Source organism: Chionomys nivalis, chromosome 1 (assembly GCF_950005125.1).
Source record: "Chionomys nivalis chromosome 1, mChiNiv1.1, whole genome shotgun sequence".
NCBI classification, from domain to species: domain Eukaryota; kingdom Metazoa; phylum Chordata; class Mammalia; order Rodentia; family Cricetidae; genus Chionomys; species Chionomys nivalis.
The window spans coordinates 52,868,723-52,896,164 of NC_080086.1; the positions used below are offsets into that span (position 1 = coordinate 52,868,723).

The 27,442-nt window shown below is 42.8% G+C and overlaps 1 protein-coding gene across 6 annotated transcripts in view; it reads right to left on the reverse strand.

Annotated features, from left to right (window-relative positions):
- Positions 1-27,442, reverse strand: part of Mitf (melanocyte inducing transcription factor) — a 220,679-nt gene that overhangs the window by 17,836 nt on the left and 175,401 nt on the right. For 5 of the 6 annotated variants that reach the window (XM_057775165.1, XM_057775147.1, XM_057775157.1 and 2 more), the window contains exons 3-5: positions 9,223-9,450; positions 8,125-8,208; positions 6,090-6,185 (exon numbers count right to left, since the gene is read on the reverse strand). In XM_057775165.1, the coding sequence (XP_057631148.1) occupies positions 6,090-6,185; positions 8,125-8,208; positions 9,223-9,450 (408 nt within the window). Of the gene's footprint in view, positions 1-6,089; positions 6,186-8,124; positions 8,209-9,222; positions 9,451-27,442 lie in introns of those variants that run through there. The other variant, XM_057775183.1, reaches the window with a different exon arrangement.

Below are 27,442 nucleotides of genomic sequence, written 5' to 3' on the forward strand. Positions count from 1 at the left end.
TCAGCATTTCCAGACGACTACAAATAAGTCCTTGACACCTGCATCAGCCGCCCCTCCCTTACCTGATCATATGCTCTCTGCTATGTATTAAACACATACTTTCAGAAACCACTCTGAGTATAATTAAAACACGGAGTGACTCAATATACAGGATTAGTACTCAGGATTAGCTACCCTCACTTGAAAAGCTTGAAAAGGGGTGAGGATGTTTTACCTTTTAAAATTTTATAATGTTTAAGTGCACATTTATCTTGGGGACAGCACCCATATACAAACATGCAATTTATTTAAGTTTCATTTACATCTTACAAATGTGGTCAAAAGATAACTTTGCACATTTTTTTTTTTTTTTAGTTCAACAGCTTCCTTTACTGTGACCTATGTTATACAATCAGGTATCAAGTTCTACTTACGGTATCAGGCTGACATTAAGAAAGTTTTGGATTAGGGGGCCAGTAAAATTGACTGAGTGAGTAAAGACGCTTGCCCAGCTTGACAACCTAAGTTCAATCCCTGGAACCCACATGACTGAAGGAGAGAACTGACTTTCAAACTGACCTCTGACTTCCACATGTGTGCTCTAGCTATATCCTCTCACACACACACACATACGCACACACATGCACACACATGCATGCACGCACATACACTGCATAAATAGATGGATGAAGGGATAGATGGACGAATGGAAAACCAAAATTTTTTAAAGTATTTTGGATCTGGGGATTGGGAGAAGGTTCAACGCATAAAATGTTTGCTGTTCAAGCATAAAGACCCAAGTGTGGAGCCCCAACACCCACATAAAATCTAGATCCATGTTTTTTCCCCTGGTGAAAGAGAAGAATCCTTGCAGTTAACAGCAGCCAGCCAGTCTAGCCTCGTTTGTGAGGTCCAGTGTCTCAAAAAACTAAGGTAGGGTAGTTAAGGAAGACTTCTGATGCTGATCGCTGGCTGAAGAGACAGGGTTGAAGGGCACTGGACGTAAAAGTTCCTTTCTGGTAAGTGTGCTAGTAAAACTGTGGCAGGCAGGGGGACAGGCAAGTGGGCAGGCCTTGGTGAAGAAGGCAGCACTGAAGGAATCTGCAGAAACACAACATACACATCCTCACCCTGCACACGCGCCAATGAACAGCACCCCACTAATTTAAAATGTCCTTGGGCCACACGCGCCAATGAACAGCACCCCCCTAATTTAAAATGTGCTTGGGCCACATTGCAAGGCCTTCTGATAAAAGGTGACTCTGGTTATTAGCAGTCATTGCTGAGTGGTTCTACTGAGAAACAGGTCATCTCAGGGTCAACCATGCTCTTTGTGTGTTTGGTTTTGTTCTTGTCCAACTTAATGCGCGAAGTGGGAGGCATTAGCATGTTGGCATAGAGCACGGTAAAGGGCCAGAGAGATGAAAATTACAAAGCTACGAGGAACTGAAGTCGAAAATTATTCCCCAAGTCCAAATCTTTTTGGGGGAACTTAACGTCTGAACATTGACAAAACAAGTCAAGTTTCGAGGGACTTATACATTAAATTAAAAATTGGAAACAATGAGCTATAAGATTCACTGAGTGGCTCTAGAAATAGAAACCATGTGTACATTATGTCCTCATATGCAAACTGGATATGAGCATGCACTTCTCTTATGATGACCATGAGTTAGGGACAAAGGAAAGACAGGTGTTAGGTACAACTAGTTCACAAACAGGGATGGTGGCTCATATCTATGATCCAGCCTTTGAGAAGTTAAGGCTGGAGGATTAGGAATTCAAGGCTATCAGAAAAAAATAAAAAAAAAGACAAAAGCAAACAAGCCAACTGAAAGAAAGCCTCAAGGTCATCAGAGACTGTCCATTGAAGAGAGGGGAAGGAAGAGAGAAAAAAGAGGGAAGAAACGGGGAGAAAAAGGAAGAAAGAGAGAGAAGAGAGGAAAGGAAAGGGGAGAGAGGAATGAATGGGAAGAGAGAAGAGGAAAAGTAAAACAGGAACGGAGAGGAAGGGAAGTAAAAGGAGGAGAGGAAAAGGAAAAAACTGTAGTTCACTTTCTGGGTTAGAAAAATCCTCTTCTAAACACAGTTAAATCAAAACCAGGTCAAAATAACAGCCCTGGCCTACCACAGGAAGAGATGCATGTTTACTTGGCTGGTAGGCATTTCTGCTGGACTTTGTATACAGAGCGTTCACCTGCTGGACAGGACTTCACTTCCACACACAAGGGCAGTGTAGCTCCAGAGAGCCACAGTCTGGCCAGCTCAGGACAGGGCAAAGGTGCTGCTTCCTTTGCTCCAGCCCTGGTCTGAACCAAGTGTACTGGCACCTCTCACCACCAAAAGGAATATTTTTCCAAGTAAGTGATCACTGTAAAATGTTATTGTTTTTCTCTGTGGACGGGCCCCATCTCCTCCTCTGAATATAAATTGCGCAGTTAACACAAGAAAACAGGACTTTTATTCTTTGTTTGTGAGAGCACAAGAGGGCCTTGTGCCCTTGGAACAGTTATTTCTAGATCTCAATCCCCTTAGGATAGCTCCCTCTCTAAGCGTTCCTTCCATTTCTTTAAACAAGTAATTAACTTAAAACAAAGCATTTCAAAGAATGAAATAAGTTGGGAAAAATGCCTATGCTGATAAACATTCACGTTAAACTTAACTGTGAGATGGGGGAGTTAAAATGGAATAGGCTGCAATCGCTTAGCTATTCAACTAAGACTACAGAACCCCAAGATGATCAAGAACCAGGGTGGTCCCCACTTTGACTGGGCGCTTACTTGTTTGGCTACTTCCTGTGGGTGAAATTTTAAAGTTCTCACCTCAATTCAAGTGCAGTTGATGCAGCATTTTACAGACAAGGAAACTGAGGCAGAGAAGTCAAATGCCTTACTCAACAGTGTATGCCCAAGGGCTTAGGTTACAGCTCAGTGTAGGACCAAGTGCATAGTGTGGATGAGGTCTGGGGTTTGACCCCCAGCATGGCAAAAACAGAATAAAACTAAAAATAAGTAAATAAACCTCCACTGACACTCTGTTTCTAACCTCTACATAAGGCGTTCTTTCTCCTTACATGGAGTTATGTCAGCTGACCGGCCACAGCAAGGCAGGATAAAGTCAGGTGGGAAAACCAAACTAAGGATACTGGGATGAGAGAGTCTCCAGCAGACAGAGAGAGAGCAAGATGCGTACGCTGTTCTGAGTAAGGGTACCATGCCCCCATGCCACGTGGCAAAGAATGAGTAAGAAATATGTGTTAATTTGAGTTGTAAGAGTTAGCTAGTAACAAGCCTGGGCTATCAGCCAAGCAATGTGGGATTCCCCTCTGTATGCTATGAATATGTTTTATTACTATGGGTTAAAAAAGAAGCTGCTTTTTTCTACGGCAGTGCAGAATACAGGTAGGCGGGAAAACTAAACAATGCAGGGAGAAAGAAAGTAGAGTCAGGCAGTTGCCATGTAGCTGCCAAAGGAGAAAGATGCTAGAACCTTACCAGTAAACTGCAAGCCTCATGGTAAAATATAAAATAATAGAAATGGGTTAATTTAAGATGTAAGAGCTAGCTAGGAATATGCCTGAGTTATTGGACAAGCAGTGCTGCAATTTATATAGTTTCTGTGTGTTTCTTTGGGACTGAATGGTTGCAAGACCAGGCGGGACAGAAACTTCCATTTACAGTCAAGTATTTGTAATTAATATTGAGTATCCATGTCTGTTATTTGGGAGCAGGCAGATGGGACAGGAAAACTCTGCCTACAAGTGTCAATTAGATGGAGAAGGAAGGCACTGTGTGTGTCCTATTCTACACAAGCAGATGGAATCACATTAACTGTCTGTAGAAGGGCTGGCAAGCACAGTGCAGCTGGAAGCAAGCTGGGACCAGTGTTAATGTGCAATTCACTGTAAGGTGCACATTATTAAGTAGAGTTTTTCTAACAAGGAGTTTGTCACACTGTTGAGCCTTAATAAATATCAACTGACCAAACCAACACTATCAAAAACATCTGATCTTGCAACAAACAAGGAATAATTTAGACAATAGGGTTGAATGTAGCTTCTATTTCCAAAGCTAAATGCGATTTATACTTTATCAGCTAAGAAGACAAACTTTTTTAATAGCCCCCTCCCTCTTTTCCAGATGTGGGAACAAAGGACATTAAGGTAACATGCAAGCTCACAGAGTAAGAATACACTTTGGATTTGAACCCAGGTCTGGTTTTACTTCTCCAGTTCCTAACCTCTGTGTTTCATTGTTTTATCAAGAGAGGGTACATAACCTTTATTTTTATTTTATGTGCATTAGTGTTTTGCCTGCATGTATGTTTGCATGAGGGTGTTAAGACCCTGGAACTGGAATTGTGAGCCACTATGTGGCTCCTGGGAATTAAACTCGGGATCTCTGGAAGAGCAGTCAGCACTCTTAACCACTAAGCCATCTCTCTAGGCCCCCAGTGCATATCCGCTATTTGAGGTGTCCAAGAGGCAGGGTTTCTCACATTTTGTATGAATTTGAACAATATGCAAGAGGAAGTTGGTGTGCTGAGTATTGGTTTGGATCCAATAACTTCAAAGGTTCCCATTATTGCAAAACTTATTTAAAAATTGGTGGTTTTATGAAATAAGTCATTTCACAGTCATTTTTTAGTATGCCCAGGTATGTATTTATCTACCTGGCAAAAAGGATCACCTCCTCAACAAAATCTCTTTGAGTGACCATACCACTGTTAATTCACGCTGTGAATAGTCCCATGTCTTTGAGTCTATTTGTAAATTCCCTAGAGGAAGCTCCATTGTAGTGTCTTATTGATGTTTATCCCAAGATTCTGGCTACTAACAAAATGTGCATCTAATTGGATATAACAGCATGAGAGCTAAGAGTTCCAAGGGAGTCAAAGGACATAGGGAGAGTTTGGCACAGGTACCTTGATCAGAATTGACGATCATAAGAGGCTGGAGAATTGGCACAGTGGATAAAGCACCAGCCACATAAGCATACATAACTGAGTTCCTAACACCCACATAAAAAGCCGTGTGTGTGTGTGTGTGTGTGTGTGTGTGTGGTAGATGACCTGAAATCCCAGCAATTGTTCAGGAGGCTAAGACAGATGGTCTTTAGGGTAAGCTGGCTAGCAAGTTCAAACAAATCAAGGAGCTCTAGGTTTGGTGAGAAACCTCACCTCAGCAAATGACGAAGTGAGAAACTGAGGGAGACAATCAATGCCACCCTCAGGCCTCCATGTGTTCACACAGTCACAGATGCACAGCCACACACACCACACATGCAAACATAATTACAATCTGAGTTTATGAGGGTTGGAAAGAAACACTAGCTAAAGGAGAAGTTTTGAGATTTCAAGGGACAGTCTCACCCCTTAAAAGCCAACTTAGACAAGATTAAAAAGAAATTGCTACTATATATTTAAAAAATCACAAGAAAACTAAGTTAACGAATTTTTTGTGTTGATAAATAAATAAGAAATATCTTTTTCCTGGCTGAGGGCATTTACTACTAAAATTTAGCATTTTTGAAACAATGCTCACTGTGTTCAAAAAAATTCACATGGTGCAAAAGTTACCATTTTTGAGCATACAGTCTCCGTGACATATATTCAAACATTCCTCGAAATGGAAATTTTCTCTTGAAAATGAGACTTCAGACGCCTTAATAATTGCATACACACCTTGTATGCATACAAACACGCGCATATGCGCACGCACAAACATGCATGCTTATTCTTACACACATGCATGCATGCACCCAGAGAGAGAAAAAAAAAACCTGGGGATACGGAATATGGATCAATGACAGATCACTGGCCCTGTTTTTGTGAGACCCTAGGTTCAATTCTCAGGACTGAAATAGAAAAACACAAAACAAACAAAAACAAAGAGAACTTGGGCTCCTTGGACCAAGAGCTGAATCACAGTGCTCCTAAGAACCTTGAGCAAGCTTCTTAACTTCTGAAGTCAAAATGACTTACTTGTGAATAATTATTACTAATACATTTCTCAGTGAATCTGTGTGAAAAAATACTGAGTCGAGAAAAAGGGAGTGCACAGAGAACGACCTCGAGATTTTCTTGGAAAACAAAACAAATACCGTCAATACCGTGTTTGCCATTTGCAAGGCTGGATCCATCAAGCCCAAGATTTCTTCATTGTAACTTGATTCCAGGCTGATGATATCATCGATTACATCATCCATCTGTGGAGAAAAGAGCCACAGAAGAGAAAAAGGAATGAGAAACAGGTGCAGGACCAACCTAAAGTAACAGTGATCTTTAGGTAGTGTCTAAGGAGTAACTGTTCTCTCCCCCACTAAAATCGAGACATTACTGAAACCTGCTGACCAGAGAGGACAATGGAAGCTTTGCTTAGAGCTAGCATTTCGCCGTTACTGGGCATTGAGAGCTGAGCTTGAGTGGCTCCTTGAGGTGCATTTACTCTGGCAGTCACCCTGTGGAGGTAGGGGGCTCTAACAGGGCAGCTGCCGTGCAGGTGGGAGAATGAGAAGCCACCTGTTTACAGTCACCCTGCAAGCAGAGTCAGGTTGTGATTTAACTTAAGTTTCCACCACTATGTTGAACTGCTTGCCCTTTCCACTGGAGAGATGAGCCAGGAAACGCCACTTGCACGAAAGCTACTTCTTCCCTTTTTCCTTTCCTGCAGCCTTCTAGGAGAAGGAAAACAAGCGGGTTCTTAGCCCTTGCATTCCACAGGCGCCCCCTGGCCACTGGCTGGCCCTACAAGGATGGCAGAGTGACTTGCTAAGCAGGCACCTCTCTGGACAGCTGCCAGTGAGCCTGGTACTCCCGGAGGAGCGCACCAGGATGAGGCTATCATTACAGTCATGGAGCTGACATTCCCACTAGATCAATTTCATTGCTGAAGTACCAAAACATCAGTTAGCATCATAAACAACAGTGATTACATGCACCTTGCCACAGTGGCAGAGTCTGTGGGAATATTTCCTTGTAAACACCTTATGTTTGGTGGCTGGCTGATGTATGTGTGCCTGGGTCTGAAGGGTGAGCAAGATTCACAGTGAAATCTAATGGCCAGGGGCACTCCTGTGGTCATCTGCTCCTCTCATTAAAGAGGCTTCAGCATCACGAGACTTGGGTTCAGATTTGTTTGTCCCCTCTTCCTGGAGAAAGGGCAGAGCTGCAATCGTCAGAAGTCTCAGTGTGCCAGCCTATCAAATGGGGACAGTAATGTATACTGTCTCAGTCTCACTAGGGACCTATGAGGTTTCAGGAGAAGTCTTCCAATTTGTTCAGAATGTCAGGAATGCAGTAACCTCTGAAGAATGATCTTACCAAGTGATTCCTCTGAGGAACTGCCAGCGGTCAGATCTGAGTAGATGCCAGCATGCCGTGTGTTAATTTCCATTTCTAAGCAAACCAGCCTTATTTGTTTGTCATAGAAGACTTTATGACCAAGGTGACGAAGGGGAAACCAGGCTGGGGACTCACAGACAACCTTCCTTTATACGTTTTGACTTTAGTTTTAGGAGAGCAAAACTAGTGCCCTTGATGTATCATTAAAATACTCTATGCTCTATTATATACAGAAAAGCAAAAAAAAAAAATGTTGTTTATATTATATTCTCTCTCGTATATCTGAATAAGGACAACAATAAACGTGCCATTTACTCACTAAGTAGAATTTAAATAATGATCTTCAATTGTTTGGGGGCGTGCTCATTGGCTATTATTAACTTAATAAGGTTTCATAATACATGGAGCAGGAGCTTCCATTCACAAAAACAATAAAGAGATCGACACAGCTTGGCTTCCAAAGTATGGTTTAGAAGCCGGTACAATGCTACACAACATGTGCTGGTGATTTTTGCAAATTAACTAAATCACCATGCATTTTATTTACAACAATATATGTATTTTACCCTCTCCTTATGACTGCAGGCAACTTAAGGGGCACATACATTTAAGCTTCTTAGTTGTGTTACCTAGTCATTCATGAGTTACTATGAAAAAAAAATGGGTCTGTTCATAGCCTTTTCTATGAAAAAAGAATCAATGGGAGGAAAAAAGTCCCTGAAGTCATCAGGAGGTGTGATCATTCACAAATATAGATTCTCATTATAAAGTGTTACATCCGCGGCCTGCTGAGTCATTCAGTACCTGCATGCACGACGCTCGAGAGTGCGTGTTCATACCTGGGCACTCACTCTCTGCCCTGCTCTGCTCTTCAAACTTATAAAACGCCTGCAGAAACACAAGCAGAGACAGCCCATGACTTGGGTTTGCAAATGCCTTTTCAACAGCACATTCACAGGTTAGTGGCAGGGCTACAAAATGGACAGAGCTTTGGAACAAGCAGCTGCTAACCAAGGAACAGAATAAGGGAGGGAATCCTGGGTCAAAGCATATGACAGGTATGGGTGGGTAAAACCTGTTTGCTGTGGGCAGAGGAAATGTCCTCCAGTGACTCAAATCAACCAAATGCTACAGTCACTTCTGAACTCACATAAACACTTGGATATATAATAAAACTCTACTAAAATGAGACATAGTCTCATAATTTAGAAATGACAGACACCCCATTACAGCAGTGCCCCCAGGTATTTTTAGGCTCCAAATTTTGATGCAGAAATTAGCTTGAGGGTTTGAGTCTTATCTCCAACCCAGCTTTACCAAAACGGATTTACCAGGTGGCAATTAATCATGAAACCGGCTGGATGTTGTAGTAGGCCTTGCTTTTCCTCTCAAGTCCTCATGTGCCACACTGTTCAAATCCATCCATACACATTCCATGCATTTTCTTTCTCCAACTCCACGGAAAATAAAAATAATCCCCAGACCTTCACAGCAAGAAGAACTTCTAAGCCTCCTGCCCCACACCTTCTCTATTTTTGCTTTTCCTTTTCCGCCTCCCCTTCTCCTCTCTGCATTTTCACTGCTTTGCAAATTGGAAGGCATAGAAAGGAAGAGAACAACTAAGGAAGGAGATGGGAGTTAAGGAATCATCCCCACCTCCACATTCATCCCCACCTCCACATTCTGCTTAGAGCAAGCCAGGTCTCCTGCCGTATGCAATAAACACGGTAACCTAGTGCTGCTGACCAGCGACTGAGACATAAATGGTCACACCAGGAAATAGGGGACAGAGGCCAGTGAGGATGACCGGGTGGACAACAGACAGTCCATCACGGAGGGAGAGAGGAGCATCCCAGAGACAGTTAATGGAGTGTAAGAAGCAGAGGAGGAGACATGATTTACCTCTTTTTCACAGTTGGAGTTAAGAGTGAGCATAGCCATGGGGCTGTTGGGTGCGCTGCTCCCCGGCACTGGTGGCATGGCATGGTCGCCAGGCTGGTTTGGACATGGTGAGCTCAGGACTTGGCTGGCATGTTTATTTGCTAACGTGGTAGAAAGGTACTGCTTTACCTGGTGCCTCTGGGCTTGCTGTATGTGGTACTTGGTGGGGTTTTCCAGGTGGGTCTGCACCTGAGCATGGCCATGGAGGAAGAGAAGATAGCAGGGTTATTCTGGGGTTTCAAACCACTCTTCCTGTAGCATACATTGTGAGACTGACCAGTCCACCAACAGAACAGATTATCAATTCCTGTAAGGTACCGGGTGGGCACTGTGCTAAAGGATTTTGATAGGACTGACGTTGAGAGTCTAAGTCCCAGGATTTAGAACTCTTAGGACCCAAGGTGATAACTATCCTGGTTGACTTCCATAATAATCAACTACTTATCTCCTTCAATCCTAGCGCCCTTCTTCTCACGGATAATTGTTAAAATTTGAAAGTATAGATGAGGCAAGAATCACCCCAACACACCAGAACAAATTTAGAAAAATCAAAAGAAACAAACTTGAAAATGCACAATTCAGTTTATCTCACTTTCCTTGGCAAATAGAAGAGCTTTCCGTTAAAACATACATGTGTGCAGACACCCATACACACAGAATCAATCTCACATATACAAAAAACACACATACATTCACATACACACACAAAAGCCACACACAAAAGTCACACACAAAATTCTTAAACTACTATGGAATGGTTATAGAAGATAATCAGAAACATTGCCGTATTTCAATCAAGAAGTTAAAGCTTAATTCCTTTCATATACAAGAATATAATTATTCAAGATTCTAATTATGAACGGGCTCAGTGGAAAAAGCAATCCACATGAAGCAGTTCCTTCCGAGTGCATAGCACTGCATGTATGTGTTTCTAAAGGCATGGCTATTAATTTGTGAGCCAACATGCTATCTGTTGTCCTTTCCCATAAACATCAACAAGGAATTAGGAATGCTTTTTTTTAAACAAATTCAGTGACACTCAATTATAATCCATCTTATACACTCTAAACAAGAGCTGGTGGAGGGAATGCAGCGAGCTGCTAGGAAACAAGAACCCAATGCTGTTCCCCAGGTCTAAAACCATACTAAGTTATTTCTTAGGGCATTAAAAGAGCGTATCTGTTCTTATTGCCAACAGAGTTCTTAGTGAAGTCACAGCGAAGAGACAAGTTAGCCCATTTCTACCCTTGCCATCCAGGCTCCGGGGGGATAAGCAGGGAGGCTCACCTGGTAGTGGCTGTACTCTAGCATTTCCAGCATAGCAACGTCTCGGGCGACCCCAAGCCAAGGCGACAGGGCAGACTACTTATTCCTCCTCCCTCTACTTTCTGTAATTCCGACTCCAAGAGCAACTGGCGTAGAGAAAGCACCATAAACAAGGCATCCCGAGGCGCCGCCGGAAACGTTATCACAGCAGCACGGCTTATAATAACCTAAGCTAATTAGTTATGCGTGTAAAAAAAAGCTGTTCTCTCACAGGGGACTTTTTTTTTTTTAAATTCCTACTAGTTTGGGCTTAAATATTGATATCAGTTTCCCCCCTGGCTTGACGTCATGCTTTTTTTCATAGATATAAAAGAACCTTTTAAAAGGATGAGCTATCAAAGTCAAGCTTACTGTCAGATCAAGGCCATTCACCATTCATCTTTAGTTCCAGTAGCATTAATGGACAATGGTGTTTCTCTTTCAGTGATAGGTTAAGAGCTGGATGCCCCCTTCAGGAGACACTGCCTAAGAGCTACTGTCACACATGAGACTTCTAACAGCCAAATAACGATGCCGTGGCAACAAGGATATGAACTTTTAGCATGGAAGATACTTTCCAAACTCTAGCTGCATCTTGCACCCCAGTCTCCATGGATACGTTCACTCTGAACAGGTAGATGGGCATCCTGCCTCCTAACCTCAAGTCAGCAAGCAAGGGAGTTATTCTATGCAACACACACATACACACACACGAGACAAGGAGAAAGAGAGAGGGGGGAGAGAGAGAGGGGGGTGAGAGAGAAAGAGAGATAAACAGAGACAGAGACAGGGAGACAGACAGAAAGAGGGGAGGGAAGACAAGACAGACAGACAGAGACAGAGACTCAGGTTCATACTCATATAGAAAGAAAACCAGCAAACAAACAAAAAATACCTTTCTCAGCTAACCCTCAAACTAGGAAGCATGGAGATTCTTACTGGAAGCTTGATACAGTAAGTTCATGGGGCAAGATGAGAATAAACCATCGTGCCCCACAGTAGATGCATCTATGGTCTTTCCGTCTGTCCACTCCACCGTTTACTGTCATATGCTAAACACGTAAATAACAGGACAGTCACCGTAAGCGATCAGAAGAGAGATATGATTTCTAGCTTTATAAAACAATTTGCTCGGCAGGATGAAGCAAAAGAAGAGACAGATCTATATTTAGAAATTGGGATAAATTCTGCTTGCTGTTAAAATGGGGTGAGCATAAATATTTGCAACCCATTACTTTTTTTCAAAACACTGTGGCCACTGCAGTACTTCTGGCTGACCATTTCGAGCCCGTCTGACGCTGCACACTGAGGTTCACAGGCATCTTCAGTTTTGTGAAAGGGTCCAGACGCGATAATGATGAGGACAATAGACAGTACCAAAATAAACACGAAATGAGGGCAGTGAGCGGAATGTGCTTATTTCACTACTCCCCTTAAAAAGAGACACGGCTGCACATTTAAAAATAAACGCTAATTCACTGGCAGAACCGCTTTCTTTAATGAATCAGAATGCCGTGCCTTAGTAACGAAGGGACTCATTCTCCACCCGGCACTGGCAGAGAGGTCTTTACTATGCTCAAGTCTGGAAGTAGAGTGATATTTTCTTTGTGACATTTCTATCGGCTCTTTTGGATTTTCAGGTAAGCTAGGCAGTAGGGCTGGGGAGATGGCTCAGTCACTAAAGTGTCCACTGCACAAGAGTGAGGAACCAAGTTCAATCCCCAGAAGGCACATAAAAAAATAGGGCGCCACTTTTAATCCCAACAGCCCTGCGGACGTAAAGGCAGACAGATCCTGGGACTCACTGACCAGTCAGGCTATCCATATCAGCTTCAGTGAGTGTTCCTGCCTCGAATTAAAAAAAAAAAAAAAATGGCAGAGAGTAACTGAAGGAGACACTGTGGTGACTTCAGGCACAGCCAGAAGGGGCTGAAGGTGAGGACGTCTGGAAATGCTACTGCCAACAGAGCTCCAGCGGGCATTCCCAACCTAGGCCCCACCCACAGGTGACACAACTGAGGGCCCCAGCTGTGGGTTAGGTCGCAGGGAGCAGGGTTGTCTTGAGGACACTCAAAGCCATTCACTTCTAAGAGAAGCAGAAACAGGATTCAGGTTGCAGCTGCCTCGCTCTGAGTACACCAATCTATACAGCGTAATCACCCAAATTCTCAAGGGTGGCTAGTGCTTTAAATTTTTTAAAGCGAAATATTTAAAATTTATTTTAAAAAGTCAACATTCTATTTTTCATGTGACATAAGACAGAGCAGGCACACAGGGCATGAACAGAGGGAGCAAAGCACCCGGGCGTGTCTTGTCTCAGTGTGTTTTCTGTCTCATCATCTGTGGACACAATCTTACTGGCATGCCCTGGAGGGTGGGCTGGCTTCAGAGAAGTTGCTCTTCTGAGAAGTTGGTGCTTAAATCTGTGTTTCCTGGAAATTCCCGGAGAGGCTGGGTGCCTGATCACATGGTAAGAAAAGGAGCTGAGGACCCAACATCCCTGTTCAGATTCTGACAGTACAAATGACTAAGCAAGTCCTTAACTTCTCCAGTCCTCGTGTACCAGTGCAGCTGATAGGAGCTTATTACATCCTGTCTTCAGTGTCAGACAAAAGCTCATCAGGTATCAGAAACAGCAGTCCCCAAAGCTTTTGTCATGGGGGCTTTACGTTCTTCCAAGTTGCTGTTTCTATCAAGCAGCTTAGCATGAAAATGTTTTCTTTTGAAAACAGGGAATGCCTCCCATACTAGCATAGCAAGGATGTCTTCCTAGGATACCACATACTTCTATTCTAGTGGGTAGTTTCTTAGTATCAGGATAGAATTAGTTTTCATCTTGTGGAAACACTCTGAGGGTCTGGGAGAGTCCTGAGTCTCCTAAACATACTCTGAACCACTGATGTAGAACATGGTTACTCTAGCACCATCCCGGCTAGACTGCATGCCACTATGAACAAGTGTGCCCTACTCTTCTCATCCTGAAGATGCTGGAGAAAGATCCTACTCTGTTCACATCCTTTCACACCATCCTTATGAGGCTCTATCACTCTTAAAAGCCTGACTCAATTAAATGTGGTGCAAAAACTGAGGGATTCCAAGCATTTGAAATCCAAATCACAAGGCAAGACTATAATATTCTAAACTTTCCCCAGCATACAGTGTCCACTGACATCATTTATATTTCATGTTAGCTATCCACATGAAAATCCATGGGATCTCAATTGTCTTTGATCTGGCCCCTCACCTGTTGCCCTGTCTTCATCAAGACCATGAAAAGTTTGCAGAGCTGGATGGATGCCTTCCTGACTATCACAGGGTAGCCCTGCCACTCCCTGGTGACACTGACAAGCTATTTACCTCCAGTTGCCAGTCACCAGTCAGGGTGAGACGGTGGCCACAGATACCACCATGCTCACTGGGGTAAACATATCTCATCTGAACCGTCATGGCTCCTCTTCTCCCTCCCCCATTTGCCACTCTGACTTTGAACAAATCCACTAAAAATCTCCCACAATCCTATCAGTTTATAATTGATTTTATTTTTGTTCAAAAAGGCAACAAAATGTTATGGTTTTGTTTGGGAAAAGAATTTATCTCGTGTTCAATAAATTATAAAGAAACATCAGGATTGGCACTCAGTCACTTGTTATTTATCATGACTTCTATTCTGTTCATACAGTTTGTTTGGAAACATGGAAATTTATCAGGGCAGCCAATGTGCCACTCTTACATGCTCACAGGGCAACAGGAAAGAAGGCCATGCAACTGTACAGCTAGCTTTCTGTTTCTCTGCAGGCTGCTGGGAGCAGAGCAATGGGGTAAGACTATATACAGTAGAATGAAGAACATTTGTCATAAAATTCTAATATTATAATAAATAATATCAACCAGCTTTATGGAAAATTCCTAGTAAGCCTGTTTTCCTTGGCTAAAGACCTATAGAACAATGTGCCTATTATGAAATGAGTTGGATAAATGCTCTGGTTTTTGGGTAAGTGGTATTTAGAAACCTCATAAAAATGTATTTTGGGGACTGGAATGATGGCTTAGTGGTTAAGAGCAATGGCTACTCTTCAGAGAACCTGGGTTTGATTTCCAGCACCCTCATAGCCATTCACAACCTTCTGTAATGACAGTCACAGGGGATCCAATGCCCTCTTCTGGCTTTCTCAGTCATTGCATGCACAAAATGCACAGACACACACACAGGTGAAACATTCATAAATATAAAATAAAAATAAGAGGTAAATTATTAAAGAATTATTATATTAACATTTTAATATATTCATAGCTTCAGTTGGTACATATGAATAATATTAAATACCAGTAAATTTTAAAATATAGAGAATAAACTTGTATGTTTTCATTCACATAATGTCTCTCATGTGCCCAATGGTACATTTTATAATCTATCTTAGAGTGAGTCAATTTCAATCACATCTCAAAAGAAACCATTTGAATAATGCTTTGAACTAGCCTTCAGGGTTTCTACATATACTTGTTTTTTAACCGACTGAACAGGTTAGAAAGGCAGGAAGGATAAAGAGAAGGTGGTGTAAAGAGAAAGAGGTTTCCACTCTAGGATCTGGTTTATATTTCTTGCTGGCTGAATTGAAGGGCTAAGAAGGGGAAGGCTATATATCCATGAGTGCATGGGCAGCATGAACTGGACTTAATAAGTTTAATAAGAAAGTTAAAAGGACTACAAAATTGGGTTGTAGGGAAGGGGGTAGTGTCCCTGGGAGGAATAGGGGGTGAACATGATCAAAATACACTGGATGCATTCTTAAAGCACTGAGAAAATAAACAGAAAACAGCTTCAGTGGGACTGATAACATCAGAGCTGCTGCGAAGATTGCCTGCAGAGACAACACTCCTCTTCTGAGAGATCCTTCCAAGAGTTAGAACAGCAAAGAGCAATGCCCGAGGAAAAAAAGTACGTGACTTTTGAGTGTGGCTTCATCAGCCACTACTCTCTCATCCCTAAAGCTGAACACCTCAGACACCATGTGAACAGTTTTATTATAAGGAGGAGAGATACTTTAAGAGAAACACGTAACCCAGCTTATGTTTGAAACTCCATTTAAGAAGTTGGCTTAATCATTGAATCTGGGTGCACATTATACCCTTTGAATGATGTAATTTCAATAGTTAAAATACCACAATATAACTATGAAGATACGTAAGAACCCCACACATAGGCATTTAAATCTCCAGCATATACTACCTCTTTCTAAACCCCTACTTTGCTTCATAGAAACTCATTTAGAAATTCATTTGGGGTGAGCAAGTCAAGGCACTGGTCTCACCTGAGTAGACGGTCTTTGGGGGAACTCCCCAGGCTACAGCCAGCAGCACCTAGTCTCTTTTGCTGCTGGCAACATGAAGACGACTTCTGAATGAACGCCCAAAACAACTCTTCAAGAGATCTGATCTTGATTGTTTTAGCATCTTCATTTAGGGTGCTGCCATTGAGGGATACTCAATTATCCCCCTGCCATACCTAAAGAACTAAATGCAAGACTACGTATGTCCAGATCACTAAGGGATGGCATTGAATGCAGAGTATGAATCCATAGGCATGGAATATGTCTAAAAACTCCAACAAGCTTCCAACAGACATGGATACAGTTAGTGCAGGGCAAACACTACATTCTTATCATACAACTTCAAGGTTTTCAATGGAACTCTTGCTTCCCTCAGAAGTTGTATGTTCTCTATTCATTCAACAAACAACTGCTTTTGTCCCAGCTAAGACCCAGAAAACTGAGCCTTCGGAAGCTGTTGAAAGAAAAGAACCCAGAGAGACTGGTGTTTAAATGGAGGTCTGCAGTTCGTAAGGACTGGCCTATCGGCAGAAGGAGTCACCCAGGCAAGGACAGAAGCCCCAATTGTGAACAAACCTTGCAAGATGCAGCCACAGCAAGAAGGCTTAGTCTACATCCTTTATTTGGTGCCCAGTTCATCACAATCATTGGGTCTTCTCTCCTTCATCAGGACTTCTGAGCCTGTTTTGTCAGCTTCTCCCACCCTCATCTTATCTATGAAGGCTCAAACCTGATTTCCACTATCTACACTCAGCCTGGTGATGCAAGCCAGTCTTGTGACTAGAAAACCTCTATCTGAATTTCAGACTCATCTCTGGAAAGCTGTCTATACAGCAAAGAACTCACAATTAGCAGGCTCACTAAGTCAGCCTGGCCATTTCAAAAGTGGCGAGGTTGAAACATACGGAACCCGCTACTGTTACTGCTGCTGGTGGCAGCGGTTTGTACGTGTGTGTGTGTGTGTGTGTGTGTATGTGTATGTGTGTGTGTGTATGTATGTATGTGTGTGTGTTGTACTAGGGCTGAACCTAGGCCCTTTCTCATGCCAGACAAACATCAGTGAGTTACTCCCATCTCTTTTCTGGTTTTGTTAAAGACAGGAACTCAGTAAGCTGCCTAGGCGGTTCTTGAACTCACTCCATAGCCGGATAAGCCTTGGACTCATTCTGGAGCCTGGTAAATCTTGAATTTGGAGTCTTCCTGCCTCAGCTTCCTGAGTATCTAGGGTTACAGGCCGGCATGGGAATTGCTGTTTTTTTATAGGTCAAGATAGTCTTCATATTGCAAACAACTCGATCACCTTTGATTCCTTTCTTCCCCGTGTATCATGTACACATCTCATGCCAGCTGCTGTCCATCTTGAGAATATACTCGGAATTTAACTTAGCTTTACCTTCTACTGGGACTACCAACTAACCGAAGCCATCTCCACTTTGTCAAACAGATGACTAGAAGTCATCTCTTGCCTCTTCTACCTGCTTCTGTCTTTGACCTTGTACAATGCATATTCGGTGTACACCAAATTACCAATCTCATCTGCTAAACCAAATGGAGAAGAAGAAAAACTGACACTAAGACATAATATTACGTGTTAAATGTCCCCACAGACTCATGCACTTGAATACTCAGTCCCCAGACAGTGGTGCTGCTTTGTGGGGAGTGGGGTTGGAACTTTGAGCAATGGGAGTGGAAGGAACTGGGTCACTGGAGGGTGGGCCTTGAGGGTTAGAGCTGAGCCCTGCTCCTTACTGTAACCATAGGCTCTATGGAAAGCCAGGATGCACCAAACCTGGCCTGCACAGAGCTATCCAGCCACTATGTGTGCCCCTCCATGAAATGTGAGCCCCTATCAACCTCTTTCCCTCTTACGTTGATTCAGCCAGGCCAGATGCTGTGCCCACCCTATCGATTGCCATCTACTCCCGAGAGCAAGTTTTGCTGGATACATTTGCCTGCTCATTTATGAAGCATCTGTCACTATTTGTGACAACAGAGTTAAGTTAATATCCCTTGTGCTCCACAGAAGCTAAAATTCATTTGGTCCTTTGCAAAATACTTGCTAATGATTAATTTCTGATAACAAAACAGTTGCTCGTAGATATCTAACAAGAGACATGTGTCAGATTAATAATGAGGCAGTGACCTAGCTTAGGCCTGAACTTTGGTACTGAGGTAGAGTCAGACAGCTCTTGGCTGTGGAGGTTTATCTATGCACTGTTCAGCATCCAGCGGCATCTCTGGCCTCTCCCTGTGACATGCCAGGAGACTCACACTTTAACCCCAACCCTATCTGACATAACCAGCCATGTCTCCAGGAACTGTCAAAGTCTCCCAAGGGCACAGGGCACAGAGATGGGTGTTAGGCAGTCACTGAGGTCCACATTTTCCAGCCCTGTTGGTGGAGAGGGTAAAGTTCTTAGCCTAAGTGAGAACACAGTGTCATTTTCAACATGTTTATACATATATGTGAGCAAAATAAAAACTGTTGACAAATCATTAAGCTTTAAAGTGTCAATCTCTGGGTACCACAATTACAGATGAGTAATCTCTTATTTATAGTTGTTATTTTCTGTAACATATAAGGCTTGAATTTTGTTATTTAAACTATGAATCCCACAAAAATGAAAGCCTAGAGATCTGCTAAATAAAAAACACATTCAGACAGAATTCTCTTTTTTGAAACTTTTGCAAATGATAAGCCAAGCCCGGAAACATTTGCTCAGCAATGAAAACTGCCTTCTTTCCTTTTTTTTTTCTTTGAAATATTTGACCAGATTAAACTGACTCTGTTATTTATGAAATTTCTAGTCTCACATTTAAGCACAGTTTACATTTGTCTAATACTTGACACATTTTTCTGGTTTTGAAAAGGGCTGTGATTACGTGGTTCAATGGCGCCCTTATAATGGCCCATTGTGAAGGCCAGCCAGCCTCCCTCCCTTTATGGGAGTCACCAGGGCAGCTTCCCACGTGCCCCAACTTCTCTCTGTGCTCCAGTTTAGCACTGCCTCTGCATGGCAGACGTATTTCTGTCTTAATATTTCCTCTCAAACGAGGCCATTGTTCATAGTTTATCGGGTATTAGGGCCGATTATAACCAGGCAGCCGAGCTCTGCCTCATAAGGACCGCCACTCTTAAAACTGGCAGGAGGCGAGTTTGTCACAGAGGAAAACATTGCCTTGGGCCTAAGTAAAAGGTCAGTCGGCAAACCCCCATCAGACATGAGAGCAGAATGCTGCTGGATTGAAGGTCAAGTCCACATGTGCTAAAATCTGGCAAAGAGAAGCGGCAATGTAATAACACCAGTTTCGGGGTCTGTGTCATGAGACTCAGGGGTCTTGCTCTAAGGAACTGTGCTGTCTCCAGCAAGTCCTAAAGCCTGTTTTATAAATTTATTTGGTGGTAAAACTTCATAAACAGCAGGAGCCGCCCAGGAGTGCCACCTGATGGTGCCAGGCACTGTGCGGAGGCTCATGAAGGCCAGAGTCATCAGCCTGGCTCCTCCATTCACACCACTGAGCACTGCCCCATGGCGTGGTAGTGGGACCTCAACCAAACAACTCACCCTGCCGAAATCATATTCAAACTGGGGGAGCAGAGGTAGACATAGAGGCCTTAAACCAAAAAGAAATGAGTACCTCAGGCAGTGACAAGTATCGTTCAAATACACACACACACACATGCGCACATATGTATATTAAAGGAAAGGCCTGAGTGGGTGCGAGGTAACATTTTGGCTGGAACTTGAAAGATGAGAAGCAGTGAGCTATTGTGAGGCTCCCCAAGAAGCTTCTAGCAACAGCGGTGCAAAGCAGCTACACTCTGCTCTGTAGAGGAAAGGGAATGAAAACAGTTGTCACAGGGTCAGGGGGCTGGAGAGGACCAGGTCAGCACTGCCCCATCTCCCCGGCACTTCTTCCCTACCATTTACAAGATTCCCCTAGACGGTTTTTAACAGACGCATGACATGACTTGATGGCGTTTGTTTTGGTTTGGTGTTTGATACAAATGTTCACTCTTTAGCCCAGGCTGGCCTCTAACTCATTATGACGTTCAAGCTGGTCTTCAACTTGAAACGATCCTCCTGCCTCCTAAACATTATGATTGCAGGCATAGTCTACAACTCCAGGGCTAACCTTCTAAAGGCTCACTCAGGTGTTTGTGACAATAGGAAAAATGGTCTCAGGGTGGCCCTGTGGCAGTTACCGGGGAGATCGCGGTGTTAAGACGGCTGCCTGTGAAATATATGTGGCTACAGCTCGTCTACAGCTCGTCTTTGGACTTGTATCAAACCTAGCTTTAAAACGCCGTCCATATGCATTCAAGGACTTTTAGGTGCAAATAACTGAACTGTCTGACAACACTAGACCACATACTCGCCCCTGCATAGGGCACACAGCAAAGACCCAATTGAAAGTGCATGGTGGAGAGAGGCCGTTTATAGTGTCAAATGTGAGGCTAGGGTTTCGTGGAGATCTGAGTTCGAATCATGGGCACATCGCTTATTAGATCTGGACCACTGGTTTCTACTTGAACTTGGATGGCAGATACTACCTACTACTCAATAGGCACTGCAGGTGTTACCATTGTAAGAGACAGGAGACATGGAAAGTATCTGGCACACAGCAAACTCTCCACGAGGACACGGAATTGCTCTATTACTGTGCACTTTGGAAGTTGTGCTTTGGCATCCACGCAGATGAGCCCATGTATCGGCCCACTGCAAGAAAGTAAAAACTCCATCAAGGACACGAGTCAAGACAGGGCAGGGTTACATTCTTGCAGGCATCATTTTCTCTGTATCTAATGCAGATACCACAAGAGAGGGTGAGAGTGATGGAGCAAGAGGCAAGAGTTCACAAGATGTTCAAGGGTAGAAGTGTCACCACACAGAAGACTCTGGGAAAATCGCTCTCCTCCGTGTCTCAGTGAGCTGCCTTAGTCACTTAGGGCTGAACCGGGCTTAAAGGAAACTACAAAACTCTGAAAAGTATAAGCAAACTTAAGACTTTTTTTTTTTCTCAGCTGAGGATGAACAGGTGGAAATACTGAAAGAATAAGGAGGAGTTGGTTTTGGAAGGAAGTTTTCATAAAGCACTATAAGTCAAATCAGTAACAGACGAAGCAGGGTATATGATATGATAACATATTGGGTTCCTTAAACCGCTCTCAGTACTGCTGTGTCTTCTATGAGCACACAGTACATGCATGCCTATGTGTTAGACAATTGCTTTTTATTCCTATTCTGTTTTCTTGTTCCACAGGACATCAGTCCATGCACTTAGTAAACACAGTCCATTTATTGCCCTAACACAAGCATAGCAATTTCTGCATGTGGCCTGACACCACACACCTCAGCCTGCATGCTTCTGAAAGAGCTTGGCCACCGGGTCCTACTGCTCCGGGTGTGGCGACATCCCTGTAACTCCTCTGTCCCAAAGAAACTCTGAGTATCTGGTACAGAGGCATCTCGTCAATAAATGAAGTAAGTGGGGTTTGTCCACAACAACCTTGCTGGTCAATCAGGAGAGCGTGTCTCAGCTACAAAGGAAGCATTCTTAAACATAACTGAATTCATACTGATCTTTGCAGATCAAAACAGAGTTCAAATTCAGAACTTCCTCTTTCAAGAAAAATGTCCATCAATCTACATTTATGTATCATGAAAACTGCCATAGCCTAAAATGTAAGCTTATATATAACTGGTGGATTTTTTTTTTTATTTCATTACAAACAAAGCAAAACAAAAACCAAACACATGTACACATAAAACCACAAAACCCGGTCCATTTCCTTCTACAAAACAGATTCTCTGAAAGATTAAAGTTTGTCTTCCAACCATAAAAATATATAAATGTAGGATATAGCTACAGAAGACAAGGGTGCATGGTTGGCTGTGTGTGTGTGTGTGTGCGCGCGCGCATGTGTGTATGTACGTGTGTGTGTGTGTGTGTGTGTTTATGTGTGCGCGTGCACGTGCGTGAGTGTGCATGTGTGCTTGTGTGTTTAAAACAAATGAAGGATAAAAGAAAAAACACGGAGCAGTTCTTTTGAGAACAGATGTGGAAATTTTGAAAGAAGACAAATAGCTCAGGGTTTCTTATTCTGAGCAGGAGTGAGAAGTGAAGCAGAAGTACTAGCTGAGTGAGCACCACAGCTGTTACCCTTTTCTGGGGACTTTTTGTGAATTTACCCGTTGGATCGCGCTTCAGCCCTGCCATATGGACACTAATATTCTCCCCACTTTCAAGACAAGAAAATCAAGATTCAGTCCCAGTCACTTGACCAAGCACTGCTATGCTATGAGAATCAACAGAATTCATATCTGCGGTATATTTTGCTGGTTTTGAAATATCCCAGCGAGAGCTGTCAATCATAATGTGTTTAAATTACTTGTTTTCTTTGTTCATTATAAATAAACTTTCTTGAGCTAGCCGACTGGCTCTCCCTGGCAAGTGTGGTTCTCATGCCTCATCACAGAAATGTCTCTTTGCAGCAGATGGAGACCATCACAGAAAGCCGCAACTGGGCAGACTGTGGAGAAGAACTAACTACTAACTGTGGCCTGCACAAGCTCAGCTGGGGCATCTGAAACACAACTCTTACGCACGAAGTTCCGGGAATGGGGGAGAAGAGGAAGCAGAAAGTTTGTAAGAGCCAGAGGACCAGGACAGGACATCTGTTCTGGGGATAGGATCTTTCGTATATAACAGGAGATGGGTACCAACGAAATATCAGTCAATGGTACCAGCTGATATTTCAGCTTGGATTAGGGAAATCTCACAAGCATTAGGTTTCAAACCTAGGGCAAATGACTAAGTGCCTACTTAACACATCAAAGCAGACACTGGCCTCCAGGTTCTCCATGCAATCCCTTGGTCCCTACCTGTTACAGATGGGGCCCTCTGGCCTGAATTTCTCCAGCACTGCTCTTCCCTATATATAAACCATTTTGGCTACCTGGTCCCTTTTTTGTCTACTCACTTTTGGGCCTCCTTGATGTTGTACCCGGTTCCCTTCTCTCCCTGTCCCTCCTGCACATGGCCCAGCTCCGTCATGTCATGTCCACTCTGGACTCCCCCAGATGTCCCGGCCTGTGACCATGCTCTCCCACAGATCTGTAGTAACTTTATCCTCTACCACACCTAGGAAGGCCATGTTCTTGTTTTTCCCTTTTCACTTTTTTTTTTCATTTGTCTGATGCTGAAACCTGGGACCAGTTATGATCCTTTTGATAAATAAGGTATATTTGATAATCTAGGTTTATAAAGGTCTACTCAGGTTCACAGTAATATTTGTCTTGCTTCTTTGTCTTGGCTCACTCTGTTAAGCTACTAACTTGTAAACTGTTTATTTAGTGGCAAGCTTTATTTAGCCTCCTGGATGTGTATTCAACATTAAGCCTAAAACAAGTAAATTGTTTAATAGATAATGCTCCTCAGAATCTTCAGAGATCTGCTGAATGTGACATTTAAAATGTTTAAGTTTCCCTTGACAGACATGTCCCTTCATAGTGAGAACCTTTAAGGTTCCCAAAGAACACAGATCAGGCACAATGACTCCACCACTGGGTGAAACAGCCCCATGCCTTCCTTGCCTGCTGTCAGGGCTCTGCACAAACTGTGGACACTTTTGGGTTGATTGCCCTACTCTGCCTGGTCAAAGGAAGATCAGTTTTCCCAAGTTTCTCTACAGGAAAAATCTCAGCTCTGGGTCCCACAGCCAAAGGCCATGCTGTCTGTAGGACAGCTGAAGATTAAACACTGTCTGGAATGACAGCTGAAGATTTACCACTTCCCCCAAAGACACTATTGAGGCTACAGGAGCCTAGGGCAATCCATCTAGGGAATGGACCTTTGTTGTTTTAATTGATACACAGATTACACTTCCAGCTATAATTTATCCTCAGAGCTCTTACTATATTGACGGACTGTAGCTTTAACAGCAGCAAGCATGCCAGCTCTGTTCCCAAGGCGACAGCTGCCTTCTTTTCAGATGTGACAGTCAGACCTCAGGTCTCACCTACCTGGATCTCCTAGACCTCCAGCTGAGAAAGACCATGGTTTACCTTATTACAAAGAAACTCACAAAACAGGCTTCAAAGTAACGTTTTTACTATTCCATTATCTAAAGGAACTTGTTTTACCAAGACTGTTCTCAGTTATAAACCACCTGTGCCTTATGGTAAATAGTTTTAATTGAATAAATAAAAGTTTAAGGTTTATATAAGTTTTGAGGGCCTAAGACAATGTTTTAAGGTATAGAAATACAAATAAATGATAAAGGTCTAAGGATGTGAAAGCTTACATTGCAAGAGTCTAAGGTGTTTTAAGGCATGTAAATGCAAGTTATAAGGGTCTAAGGAAGGAAGTGATTTAAGGTATGTAAAGACATTTCAGATTTCTTTCTCTCCCTATGCTGTTGTTCTATTAAGACTTTAAAAGTTCAAGGTTTTAATTTAACACTAGTCAATGGAGTTCTAAGAAGCTATTAATCTAGCTCTGGTAAAGTACTGCTAATGTTATCATAGTCACAAGCTCAATATTTTACATTTCTTTTGGTTGTTTTTTAAATATAGACTCAAAAGTGATAAAACATCTCTGTCAAATCTATATACCCAGCACTCTGGGATGTGTTAAAATCTCTTTGGGGTCTCCAAGCTTTTACTATGATTCAAAGCCAGAGTCTACTGTCCTTTCTACAGTGTGGATTTCAGTAGAGATTACAAACGGCAGTAATACTAACGTATCTAAAATTTTTATGACTTCTTATTAACACAAAATTTCTTGTAAGCTTCAGTGAATCAACTTGCATTCACCTCTGGCAGGTCAATTGACTCCAGATAAACACTCCTGTCAACTAACAGCCTAAGTGTTCTTGCCTACTGCCTCTTCCTGAGGATAGGATCTCTCTCTCTCTCTCTCTCTCTCTCTCTCTCTCTCTCTCTCTCTCTCTCTCTCTCTCTCTCTCTCTCTCTCCTCCCTCCTCCCCATTTCCCTCCCTACCTATCTCTCCAGGTCTTGGGTCTCCCTCCCCCAACTACCAGAACCATGGGCCTAAAAGCTTCAAATGTACACCCTGAATAATTATCTTCTCCTAAAGTCCTTAACTTCATTCTCTCTGCAGTCTATCTGTCCCGGAAGATTGCAAATCACCTACAGCCTGTTCCTGCACCAGCTCCAGGTGTTTCCTCAAAATCTGCAGCCAGGACAGCTTCAAAGCAGCTAGCCCTCAGGTGCTCCAGCCTCACTACTCCAGCTGCAGTCTGTGTAGTCCTAGCCCCAGAAGGTCAGAGAGTCAGTAAAACAGTCTGCTCTTAGACATGGCCAGCATGCCAGCTTTTCCCAACAGCGATGACAACAGGAAGTTGTCATAAAGAAGATCATCACTCCCCTTATCATTTATTTATGATCAACAAAAAGTCTGGGATGTTAGGTTTCAAATCTGGGACAAATGGCTCATGTGCCTGCTTAACACATCAAGGCAGACCTGGCAGCCTGGTTCTCCCGGCAACCTCTCAGTCCCTACCTGTTATTAGGCCCTCTACTCTGAATTCTACAGCCCAGAGTCTGGGCTGCCCTTCCCATGTGGCCTTACTGTCTACTCTGTTTTTGGCCTCCTGGCTGCTACACCTGTTTTCCCTCTTTCCCCTCTCCTTTCCCCTCCCCCTCTCTTCACATGGCACAGCTCATCTGGTCATGGCCACTCTGGACTCTCCCAGATATCTCCGCCTATGGCTATGTTCTCCCACAAATCTATAATAAGCTTTCTCCTCCATTATACCCAGGATTAGTCATTCCCTGTTTATTTCTTATTTTTCATTCAACAAGGTTATCTTTTGGTTAAAAAGCTTTAAGTAATTAATGGCTTCTAAGAGAGGAAGAATCGGTTTTCTCTGTAGCGATTAGCCCTAAGGAATTATACACATGCGCAACACTAAATGGATTCAGCAGGCTGTATTTCTACATAAATATATATGTACTAACAATAACTAAAGAAGTCATGGATTTGAGAGGGAGTGGGGAAGGTACAAGAAGAACTGGAAGGAGAGGAGTAGAATTAATGTAAATGCAGTACTCATGTACAAAATTCTCAAAAATGTTTAATTAACTTTACTTCATAAACAATATTTTGGTGGGACTACTGCTCAGAGGTGCTTGCCTGCATTTAGGAAGCTCTGACTTCAGTTCTAGCTAAGTTTGCTGCCCTAAATGACTCATCACATCATCTTTAAAATGCTCAGTAATCTGGAGGCTCCGCAGCAGCATCCCCCCTTCATTTGTGATGTTGTCACATTTTCTGTCCATTTCTTCACCATCTAAATGGAATTTTTAAAAATATTAATGTATCGTAAATAATAATTTTTTCCTTGCTAAAAATGAACAAACGAATGAATGAATGAATGAATGAATGAGCTTTGTCTAATTCTATCCTCACCATTAAATCAAAGCTGTACCAGAAAAGCAACAGCCACCATAGTCAGGAGTGGTCAACAAGGATGGAGTTAATAACAGAGAAGGTCCAAATAGCATGTGTATTTTATGAGAACTGCCTCGGGACATGGATTAATTAAAGGATAGTAGTGTTTCTTCCCTTTTTTGTGGGGAAGATGGTCTACAGGCAACAGAATCTTCCAGGCTCAATAGGAATTTTTGTTAGCCCAGTGCATCTAAGTATCATGGGATTTTTTTTTTTGTTTTAAGTAAAGGTTAAAATATTGTATGCTATAGTGATGTCTTTTATGAGAAGAAAAAGAGGCCACTGTGTCTCTGAAAACCCAGATGTCATATCCCCTCCGCCCCCCATAAACCACCATCAAAAAGGTTAGGGAAAAAAGAAACGTCCAAATCAACCTTTTGTTAAAAAACCTGCCACACTATATAGCTTGGTAAAACTTTAAAAAAAAATAGAGCTGGAATATAGCATAGCAGTATGGTACTTATGTGTATTTCAGACACACACACATGCATGCACACACGCACGTGTGCACACAAACATACACACAGGGAAGGAGGAAGGGAGGGAGAGAGGAAAGAAGAGGGAGGGAGAGAGAAAGGTATCAGTGTTTTAGTAACTTCCTCAATGATACTATACATCACACGTAGCAGACACACAAGACTGCAACATCAAAAAAAATAAGTATGTCATTTCTGTCCCCAAGGAACTGACAATTGGAGGCTTAGGTCCAGGGTTTGGCAGAGGCTAAACCACATAGAACTGTGTATTCAAGACAGTGGCCTCAACCTCCAACAAATTTGTCCTGCAAGGAAGGAATGCTGGGTGCTAATTAAAGACATGTCTGGCTGTCAAAACTTGAGTGAGGATGGATGGGTTGCTACTGGCATCTAGTGGGAGAGCACAGAGGTGATGCCAAACATGCCACAGAGAGAAGACAGCCTCTGGCAGCAGAATTCTCCAGCCCACAGTCAGTACCACCCTGGTGTAGAATCTAACCCTGGCACACAGAATGCCACCACCTCACTCTTCTTAGAGGAAGATTCCAGAGAAGGCACAGGGAGGATATAGACATTCCCAGGGACAACTGAAC